Source organism: Bactrocera tryoni, chromosome 3, assembly GCF_016617805.1.
Source record: "Bactrocera tryoni isolate S06 chromosome 3, CSIRO_BtryS06_freeze2, whole genome shotgun sequence".
Classification (NCBI taxonomy): domain Eukaryota; kingdom Metazoa; phylum Arthropoda; class Insecta; order Diptera; family Tephritidae; genus Bactrocera; species Bactrocera tryoni.
The window spans coordinates 45,112,329-45,123,897 of NC_052501.1; the positions used below are offsets into that span (position 1 = coordinate 45,112,329).

The 11,569-nt window shown below is 35.6% G+C and overlaps 1 protein-coding gene across 1 annotated transcript; it reads left to right on the plus strand.

Annotated features, from left to right (window-relative positions):
- The first annotated feature begins 7,440 nt into the window (after positions 1-7,440).
- LOC120772388 (2-amino-3-ketobutyrate coenzyme A ligase, mitochondrial-like) lies at positions 7,441-10,486 on the plus strand. The gene is made up of 5 exons (XM_040100977.1): positions 7,441-7,563; positions 8,715-8,968; positions 9,211-9,520; positions 9,611-10,162; positions 10,237-10,486. Exons 1-5 carry the CDS (start codon positions 7,530-7,532, stop codon positions 10,392-10,394), a joined length of 1,308 nt encoding a protein of 435 aa, XP_039956911.1. The 5' UTR covers positions 7,441-7,529; the 3' UTR covers positions 10,395-10,486.
- The last annotated feature ends 1,083 nt before the right edge of the window (positions 10,487-11,569 follow it).

The following is an 11,569-nucleotide window of genomic DNA, read 5'->3' on the forward strand; positions in this document are numbered from 1 at the left end:
ATTTTCTTCACTGCATGCTGGACGTGGTCTATTCAGTCGAATATTATCCAACAACAATTCCTGGGTCATAAGATGATTGATAGTGTTACGAATAGTACGCGCAAAGCCGATTATGTTGACCTTAAGTTGATCAAAGCACGCGAAACACTTCTACTTGGATTGAAGATTGTAAAAATTACTTTGGTTATCAGCTGGCATCAGTCTTGAATGCCCCCAATATATGGGGAACTTTCGCTTAAGTCATGGAGCTGTGGACTACAAAAGTATTCAAAACTGATTTAAGAAAAGGTAAACGACGAACCAAAGAAAGATAAATCCTTCGATTAATGAAGTGCTCTTAAAAGCTTGTATAAGATTTGAGCACCAAGTTCCAATTTGTTAACAATCATCTTTACACTACTCCTCCAATTCTAAATGAAGAGCAGGTCAACCGGTTCTACAACGAGGGATGGAAGAGCACAAAGTTCAAAATCTTATTGAAGATTTCGGCTGACAACCGATTACGAAATTGAGCGAATCATTCATAAAATATCGTATTTGCAATGCTCTTAAACAAATAACTTTACTCAGCAATCGAAAACCCTCTTTGTTCAGTTTAGGTTTTCAGCTTGGAATATACACAGTTCCCACACAAAAATCATCCCAGGAATACGAAGAGAACATTCTTACATTACATGACGACATAGAATATCTTAGCGATCAGACTACCCACGCAAAAAACTTCAGACAGGTACTGAGCGCGAATCACAGCGAAGCTAGTACTTCCTTCATTGACTCCTGTTCAGTGAATGGCGTCCTTGGAGTTCAAACACCACCCCTTACAGAAGAAGAACTCGAGTTGCCTCGTTAAGCTCGAGTGACACTCGCTCAACTTCGTTATGGATACTCTGGCAGGTTAAACTCGTAAGAATTAATTTCCGTTACAACTACAGAAAGATAATATAATCCTCACACCAATTTGTAGTGACATTTCTGTTAACAAATAGGACACGACTTTCAAGTTGTCGAACCAGTTCTGACACTTTTCCAAAAAAAAAGAATAAAAATATTCAATGAAGATAAATACAAACCCTTCAATGCTCTCAAGCCTTCGATGTTCAGAGAAAACAAAACTATAGTTTTCTCACTAAGTTATTATCCTATAACAAAAACGAAGTACTAAAGCAGTCATACAAGAAAATAGCAATTCAAAAGACTTTAATTAAAAAACAGCATAAATTCAAATTACTTTCAGCATAATTCACTTTATACAAGTTTTTCGCATATTACACAAAGTTGTTAAAGAATTTGCTTGACACCTTTTTTAACGGTAATAAACCGCATTTATTCGAATGCATTCGAGTGCAGTTGCCGCTAGACGCCCACTCCCAGTTCTAGAGCAAGAAACCTGTCATCACAGCATCAAACAACTTTAGTTCGTTTGCACCGCTATAGGTGTTCGCTTGTAAAATGCTTTGTCGCCTCGGCTAAATGCAAATGCAGACAGGTTGTTACAGTTTGCCTTAATGATGACTGTTATTATTTAAATGGCGTTACGATTCCTTATCGTTCACTCAACGTAGATTTAATTCTCGATTCTTTATTTTCCTCTTGATTAACTAGTTCCATAGAATGAAACTTTTTTATGCTACTAATAGCTACGCTGACAAAATGCCGGTTTTGTTTAATGGCTGGAAGGTGATAATGTGTTGAATTAAAGCTTTAGTTGAGAGATCGAGTTTTTATCATGGTTTTCACGCTATTGGTTGTTGGTTCTGATGTTGTGATTATTAAATAATCTATATTTAAGTAAATACCTAGAAAGTGAAGTTTTCTGATGTTAGATACTTTCCGATAGCCTATATACAGTTACTATACATTTTAAATAACCTATAAATGATTGAGAAATTTTTGAGAAGCTTTTGTACCGTTAACTAAAAATTAGTACATGTAATAGTTTAGGTCAGTTGAGGATTTTCTATAAATCTAATTTCCTTGGCTTAAAGTATATTTTGAGGCCATAAAACCTTATTCACAGAGCGACAGTTCATATAGTGTTTAAAACTATAAGTCTTATGTCGAGTGAGAAATTTTTCATTCTAATTTTATTTTTAAATTTGTAAACCTTATACATATACTATTTTAGAAGTCTCACTTATCTAATTAAATATATGTGTATGTACGGCACATCACATGGGGTTGTTTTCAAATGCACAGGTGTATTTGTAATCAATTGCCCAAACCTAAGTAAATATGTTTATATTATATTTTTTGAGTGCATGCGTATTACATATTAATGCATATACTATCTATGTATGTTGCATATAAATGTATATATTTTTTTGTGTTTATTTATGTACGTTTTTTATTGTCTCTGCCTCATCTAATATATGTGGACTGTATAATTTATTACAAAAGCTAGAATATTTCTTATCTTATTTAATATTTGTAAATAATATAAAAATGTCTAAATACAAGTGTATTGGTACATTCCGCCTTTTTGAAACAATAAACATGTTCTATTTTGAACATATGACACCCAATTTGCACAGAGCTCCCTCATACCCAAATATTCCTGAATGATATGATATTCAATAGATTTTTTTTTGGTCGTCCACAGCATTCACTATCTTCGGTGCTCATTTCACCACGTCTTCACTTGGTCTACTAATCCTTGAAGGTTGATTTTCCTGGAACAGTGTCCGGAAACTCGTCATCAAAGCAAGTTTTCCTTCAACTGTATTTTTTCCATTCAAAAAGAAATACATTGTGACAAAAAGGAATCCGGAAATTGTAAATAAAACGCAAAATACTTAAGTATTAGTCAATATTTATTTTGTCGCCTTCAAAGTAATTCCCACCAGATGTAATAAGTACACTTATAACTTTTACAGTCCTTGAAACACTTTTCATAAACACTTTTGGAATGGCCTTCAGCATTTTAGTTTGGGTAACATCGTGTAAAATCCATGAATTGTTCATCCACTATTTCGGCCGTTTTTGACGGATTTTCTCACGCATGCGCTTCAATACGGCCAAATACAACTCCTTATTTACCGTCTGTTTCCCCGGAATAAATTCATAATGCTTCGGTGCATTCGTGGTTCGAAATATCGAAAGAAACAATGAGCATCCCCTGATATCAAACTCATAAACCCGTGTATCGTCGTCGACAGTTATAATGCTCTCCATGAATGTGGGATCGGAATTCGCCCGATCAAGCATGCCCAAAGAGAACTGTTTACGGTACTATTTTTGAAAAAAATTCAGCTTTATCGGGACGAGTCAAGGAACGCGTTTCATACACAAAATATTCTCCAAAATCATTCGAACAGACCCAAGAGAGATGGTGTGCTCTCTTGACATTTCTCGTACACTTGCCTGACGATATTCAAGCACTTCACTTCATCCTTCACTTTTTTAATGTTGTCATCAGTTGAAGAGGTTGAAGGCCGTTTTTGAAGACTTTGTACCATTCGTAAGTTTGTGTTTTTGATAAAACTGAAATGCCGTAAGCCTTTTCTAACATTCGCAACGATTCCGCGAACGAAATTTGGTTAGAAATACAATTTTGAGACAAATTCTTTGTTCGATATTTTTATCAGTTGTAAGAATCGCAACGCAATACTGAGGCGTACCGACGTAACCAGCTTCTGTATGGTAAACAAAGTGGTAGACAGATCACTCTCATATTTAGCACAGTAATTAAGGAAAGATTTGCCAATTTAAGACTTGCGAACGATGAAATTAGTGCACGAAAAATTTAAAAAGCTTTTGAAATAGCTCAAGTATTAAAAATAAAAAGTCAGTCCGCGAAGTTAGATGGATTTGAATATCTTGCAACAAAAGCTATATTGTTCTTTTCAAACCACTCAACTTTGAAATTTTAAAAATTTGACAAATACATTTTTTTCGAAATATCATTTACCCAGGGAATTAAATTACAATTTTCGAAATCTTTTTTTGTCTATTTTTTATCACACACAAATTTACTTTTTATCCATTTTTCACAATAACAAAAGTTTCTTTACTGAAAATATACCTGTAATTCACAAATTAATGATCGGACAGCTGCCAAATTTATACACGCGCTTTTTGAAGGTTAGGGCTAAATAAAACTCATATGGATTTAGTTCAAATATGCCTTAGCGTGGGACTTTTCAATTGTCCTGTTATTAGGAAGGTTAGGTTATTAGGGGTGAAAAGGATTACCACTCGAAATTATTTATTCTTGTAAACATACATATAAAGGAGTTCTTTCGACATGTGATTTTCAAAAAAAATAGAACTCTTAAGTTTATTATGAATATAAGGTTTGCCATTAGGTTAAAAAAAATATAAAAGTAAAAAAATATAATTTTATTCAATGACTTTATATAGTATTAATATTTTTATTGTCGCAAAGAACTAAAAAATAAGTTTTGAAAGAAAACCTCTAATGCATATATTTTATATTTTACTATAAAGAAGTACTTGAAGTATATATACAACTATACTAATTACATATACCTTTCTTCAGAATATTTTATTTGTGTTAGATATGAATATTCTTCATTCCCTGTGTATCTCACAATCATTATCAGAAATTTGTATATTCCTCTTTGTATTACTATCATAAGGCTTCCTACTAATTTATTCAAGGAATAACTATGAATCCACGAATATCCTTAGACATGCCTATCAAATATACAGAAGAACAATGAAACAAGACTGACATTCAATTGAAAGTGACTGTGCTTGTAAATTAATTGATTTGCTTGCATGAGTCGGGCTGAAGAAACATGAGATGCGCTTTGTACTACATATAGTAATTGAATGTGCTTATTAGAGAAGGACGTTACTCGAACAATAATAATCGAATAAGTATATAAAATTTAGGAACTAGAAGCCACGCAAATTCTGAAGTTCCAAAATTCTCACAATACGGGTTTTGAGGAAATTGATAGTAAAATTACAAGACATCTTATTAAAAGCCATAGAAAAAACTCATTTCCGCAATTTGCAGGAATTTTTGCCCGAATTGGAGTTTTTAAAAACCATTTTTGAAAATTTGGAGAAATAAAAGTATTTGTTACATTCAAAGCATAGGGTAACTGTGAGAGTGACACGTCGCTAGACAAAGCTAGAAAAGTGCATCTTTAAGTTCTATCACTATTTTTAAGAAAGATATGAGCCAAAAGATGTAAGTAAGACAAATTCAAAGACTGAAGAGTATTCGAGTAAAAATTAATATTTTTCATTGTTATTCAGATTATTACATTGTGAGTGTACAACTCTTTACCTTTTATAATAAATTTTGTAAAAAAAATTGTGGAAGTATTTTTCTGAATATTAAAATACAGCGAAGATCGTTTTGCCGCCCCCCCAGACGTTGCGCCCGGGGCGACGGCCCCCTTCGCCCCCTCCTAGCTACACCACTGTTATCACATAGTATAAAACAAATTCACTTTTTCTGTCTCTATATCCGTATGTATGCTTAAATATTTAAAACTATGCAACGCTTTGTTAGATTATGAAATTGTGAGGCGCCCACTTAGGCTTTCGCCTCTTTAGGGCGTCATTGTCCTCGGTGCTCAATTCGCCTCTTTCCAACTTAGCAAATATCTTTTCAACGGTTGATTTCCTTGGTGCAGAGCTCCAAAAACCAATGCTTTATTAACGCGAGAAATGCTTTATGATTAATTTTTTTTGTAAACTAACACAAGTTGCTTCACCCAAAATTCTATATCTTTTTAACTAATTGTTATAATCTAACCAAGAGAAATCATATAGATGGTAGAAGAGTATTATTTATGCGCTAGCCACGGTAAAGCGTGGACGAGTCCTCTAGTACCCACAAAAGAAAAGATCTCAAGCGGAAGTAGAGAACTAACAAATTTATGGAATGCCAAAGTCTTATGCCAGTGTATCGATTTACAAATACGTTTTGAATATACAAGCTTCTGGGGCTGAAATATCTCGGCAGTCTTACTTTCGGAGAATCAGGAGATATATGGTAGCTGGAACTGACTTTAGCTGTTCTAACAAATTCTAAGATCGACCTCATAACCTAACCTAACTTAATCCCTTGCCTTAGAGTACTGACCTTAACTTGAACTGTTTTACCTGAGGAAACATGGTTTACGGGGTTACATGGGTTTCCTCGGGTAAAAACAGCCTTTTTTAATTTTTTTCTTATATAAAAAATGGAGTATTTTATTTCAATCTTTTATTGTTACAAATACGTATGTATATACAATTAACAAAGAAATTCTGAAATTATTGGAAAAAAAATATTTTAAACTCGGCCTTTGTGACGTCATTTCCGGTGACTCCTCTGTAAAAAGATGAGCCCATTTTCAGGATAACTTCTTACAGAATCATCTAAAGTGAAAAATATGTGTTTTAGTTAAAACCTTAACTTTAAACTTGGACGAGGGAAAACAACTGAAAATTGGATTTTTGGCAGATATCTTTACAAAAAATTAAAATTTCGCGACTTTTTTTCAATAAGTTGTATTCGGAAAAGCAAACATCCATTGCTTAAGTATATAAGAATTGTATCTCAAAGACCTGTGTAAAATTTAATGAAGATCAGTTTGGGTAGTTCTCGAGAAATCTTGCCAACCGACTCCAAAAACACAGTTTCGATAAAAACGTTTTTAAAGACGGCGCACTTAGCCTAGTTAGCCTCGAGCGCACAAGTTCTCAAAGCTGTATCTCCGAAACTATTATTCGGATCAACTTGAAAATTTTGGACAATATTTTAGAGGTGTTGTAGAATTTAGTAAGACAATAAAAAGTTTAAGTTTTTGAAGCCCGTAAACCCATGTAACTTCTCAATAGTTCAATAAATACATATATTTTATAAATTCCGGAGAAACATGAAAATCGTCAGGTATGTTTTTATGTTTTTATGTATTTGCATGTTCATTGTTCGAAGAATGGAATCGTTTTTCTATAAGAAAGAAAATTTTTTTTAACGACTTTTTTTGCTGTTAAAAAATAAACCGAACAAATAATGATTTTCAAGAAATTTTCTTGATTTTTATCAAAAATTTTAAGTTTCTCAGAAAAATTCACGTGTATTGATTGAGATTTTTTAATAAAATAAGTGAAGATAATTTTCGCCTATCTTTCACTCAAGCAGTCTACTTTGAGTATATTTTAAGGTTGCACCATAAGATCTTATGGAATGCTTTGCTTTTGCGGTTGATCCTCCTTAATGCGTATGCATACATATTATATATCTTTACACATCTTTATTATATATTTATCATTTCTTTTTGCTGACATGGGCAATAATGTATAATAAAGCAATCAGCTGTTGTTGTGTATACTCTTGGATACTCTCATATATGTATATATGTACATGTTTATGTATCTACATAGCTACGGTTTATTGCCTGCACTATATACAATAATTGACGACGCCGCCGGTCGCTATAGAATTGCCGTTTTGACAATTATTCAGTTTGAAAACGAAATCTATCGAGGGTGTGTCGCGCAGCAAAGAACCAAATTTGAGGAGAAAGGAATTTTCACAAAATTATTATTGGCATAGCCAGAAAATGCCAATTTTCTCAAAATACGCGTTGCTCAGAGGTGTGTGGCTTTTGCATATGTTATGTGAACGTTTATATCTATAAAAAATGTGTGGAACTTGTGGATGTAAGAAAACAAGTCTCAAGCGAACAAACTGTTTAAAAAATATAAATTTGCGATGTGAATTGAAAATAAAAATCGTGAATAGATATTATCAACTGTGATCTCAATGCTTCAGAACTTTGATTGAAGATCCTTTTTGTAAAAATTGCGATTATGATAAAGGAAATATTTTCTGGTATTTTTTTTTATAATTTCCTAAAAAATACGAAATATTAATAATAAATATAAAAATCGGATGGTATATAGTAAAACAATACAAAAATAAGAAATAACGTTAACTTCGGCTGCATCGACGCTTTAATAATTTTCACAGGTGCATGTGAAAACTTTTTTTCTTGATTTTGATCGGTTAGTTTATATGGCGGTCATGTGGTCCAAACAGCACAATTTCTTCGAAGATGGCACCGTTGCCTTGGATTATAACCCATGCCAAATTTGGTGAAGATATCTCGTCAAATGAAAAAGTTTTCCCTACGAGTACTTGATTCCAATCGTTCAGTTTGAATGACAGATATATTCTATAGTAGTCCGATATCATCGGTTCCGACAAATGAGCAGCTTTTTGGGGCGAAAAGAGCGTGTGCAGTATTTCAGATGAAGGCTACTACCAAGGGACTACTTCGCGTATATACAGACGGACGGACAGATGGACAGACAGACGGATATAGCTAAATCTACTTAGCTCGTCACGCTGTTTATTTACTTATATACACTCCTTTTAGGTGGTACAAACTGGTCATACGCTATTCTGGGTATAAAAAGATTTCTACAGCAATTTTTCTACAGTTTCGACCCACCTTAATGAAAAAAATGTATAATATACACACACATTTTTACAAATAGACAATAAACACTCTCTCACGCGCATACATACACGTGCCGCTTCCATTTCTATTTATATGGCCGAAGAGCAACGAAGAATGAGGAATAAATGAATTTTAATAAACAACATCTGTAGACGAAGACGCACAAGTGCTCTAGCGAAAACAAAAAAATGCATTGCGTCTGCACAAAATATGCTGAAATTTTCACAAACTTTTTTTTTATTTTCATTTACATAAATAATATGCATTTCGAATAATTTACAGGCGCTAACAGCGTTCGACGCCAGAGTCAACGACTCTTCGCCGTGTCCAACGCCCACGCCTCGGCCTCGGCCGCCGCTCGTCCAGCATTGAGCCAGTTTCGTGATATACTGAGCAAGCAAATTACGGGCATCAAGGATGCGGGCACCTATAAAATGGAGCGTATTATCACCTCTTCACAGAGCACAGAGATCACCGTGGATGGCACACAGAAACGCATCTTGAATTTTTGCGCAAATAATTATCTCGGTTTGGCGGTATGTATAGTCCATGATATTTTCTTTCTCTATAAGTACTCCATCCATTTGATAATGCTGGTCTATGTGTTTTATACCAGCTGTTTGTTCAATTCGCTACTCTTCAAGCTTTGTCGATAAAAGGAGAGCATAAACATAAAGGGGAATCAATTTCTAGGTTCCCTACTTTTGTTGAAGAAAAAACACAGAAACTCACTGTCCTAAATTTATTCATCTGTAATGTACCTTTTCATTTTTTACAGAACAATCCCGAAGTGGTAAACTACAGCAAAGAGCTGCTGGATAAATATGGTGCCGGTCTTAGCTCGGTACGTTTCATTTGCGGCACACAAACGATACATAAGCAGCTGGAAAAGAAAATTGCCCAGTTCCATGGGCGTGAAGATGCCATTTTGTATGCGTCTTGCTTTGATGCCAATGCCGGTATATTCGAAGCAATCCTGACGCCTGACGACGCCGTCTTTTCCGATGAACTGAATCACGCCTCCATTATTGATGGCATACGTTTATGTAAGGCGCAGAAGCAGCGCTATAAGCATCGTGATATGAGTGGTAATAACTAATTTCTATACTCTATGTTTAAATTTTATTAAAAAATATAAATTTTTTCATAAATACTTTTGCCTTCTTCTCCAAATACAGATCTCGAAAAGCAACTGCAATCTTCAACGGCGCGTCTCAAGCTGATTGTCACCGATGGCGTCTTCTCAATGGATGGCAACATCGCGCCTTTGCCGAAGATTGTCGATCTCGCTGCCAAATATGATGCGTTGGTCTTTATCGATGAATGCCATGCAACGGGTTTCTTTGGCGCCACCGGACGTGGTACTGAGGAATACCACAATCTCCTGGGTCGTGTGGATATTATCAATTCCACTTTGGGCAAAGCACTTGGTGGTGCTGCTGGTGGTTATACCACTGGTCCGAAAGAATTGATTACGCTACTGCGTCAAAAGTCGCGCCCTTATCTCTTCTCCAACTCCCTACCACCACCAGTAGTGGCGACTGGCATTAAGGTTATGGATATGCTAATGGATTCCGATCAGTTGTCACAGCGCGTACAAAGCAATACAAAACGTTTTCGCGATGCCATGACTAAGGCGGGCTTTATAATCGCTGGCGAAAATCATCCAATTTGCCCCGTGATGTTGGGCGATGCTCGTCTCGCCTCCATATTCGCTGATCAAATGCTTTGTAAGTAGAATTGTTATTCCACTCTATGTTGTTCTCTCTGCTCAATTGTTATTATTGAAATCTGCATCACACAGCGCGTGGCATTTATGTCATTGGCTTTAGCTATCCAGTGGTTCCCAAAGGCAAGGCGCGTATTCGTGTACAAATATCGGCGGCGCATACAACGGACGACGTCGATCATGCCGTGGCCGCATTCATCGATGTCGGCAAGTCGCTCAAGGTTATTAAGTAAAAAGGGCTGACTTCGACAGATGAAATGAATAACTCTTGAAGAAAACTTACGGTTTACGCCACAAAAGCAAAAGGTCTTTGCATTTATTATATGTATATGTATTACAAATGTTATATATTAAGAAATAAAAGAAAAATTCATACATAGATCTTCGTATGTATGTTTTAATAGTCTAATATTTTAGTTGTTTATTTTTGTAATTTCTGCGAAAAAATATGAAATTTTAATTAAAGCCAAGCTTTAGAGAATGCGGATATTTCTATATAATAAACTACCAAGATGAGCTAGTAGCAAAAGACGGGTCCGCTGTTTTTTATTCATGGATAATTTTTAATCGCCTATCGCGGCTCACAGGAATAGCCTTTGACATCTCCGCCCAGTTGAGCTTTATTTCAATCCGAAAAAACAGAAATTTGTCCTTTCACAACAAAGAAACAATTTTCCCTTTAAAATTCTTCTCTTTATAGGGTAGAACTATTTCTTTCTCGAGCTATGTATGTTGAATATCTCGTGGTTCTTCTTCTTTACTATGTTGAATATCTCGTGGTTCTTCTTCTTTACTGGCGTAGAAACCGTCTACGCGGTTATAGCCGAGTTAAAAACATTGCGCCAGTCGTTTCTTCTTTTTCGCAAGGTGGCGCCAATTGGAGATTCCAAACGGAGCTAGGTCCTTCTCCACCTGATCCTTCCAACGGAGTGGAGGTCTTCCTCTTCCTCTGCTTCCACCGGCGGGTACTGCGCCGAAAACTTTCAGAGCTAAAGTGTTTTCGTCCATTCGGACAACATGATCTGGCCAGCGTAGCCGCTGTCTTTTAATTCGCTGAACTTCAACGTCGTCGTATATCTCACACAGCTCATCGATCCATCGAATCCATCATCCTTACTATTCGCCGTGGCCAGCGCGCAAAGCGACCATTAATCTTTCGCAGAACTTTTCTCTCGAAAACTTGCAACGTCCACTCATCAGATGTCCATGCCTCTGCACCATATAGCAGGACGGGAATAATGAATGACTTATAGAGTTTTGTTTATGTTCGTCGAGAGAGTGAGTTTACTTCTGAATTGCCTACTTAGTCCGAAGTAGCACCTGTTGGCATTGCGTTGGATTTTCGAGGCTGACGCCACAGCTATGACGTGACGTGCTTTAGTTTCTGACGCGACGACTGCTTTGTTTT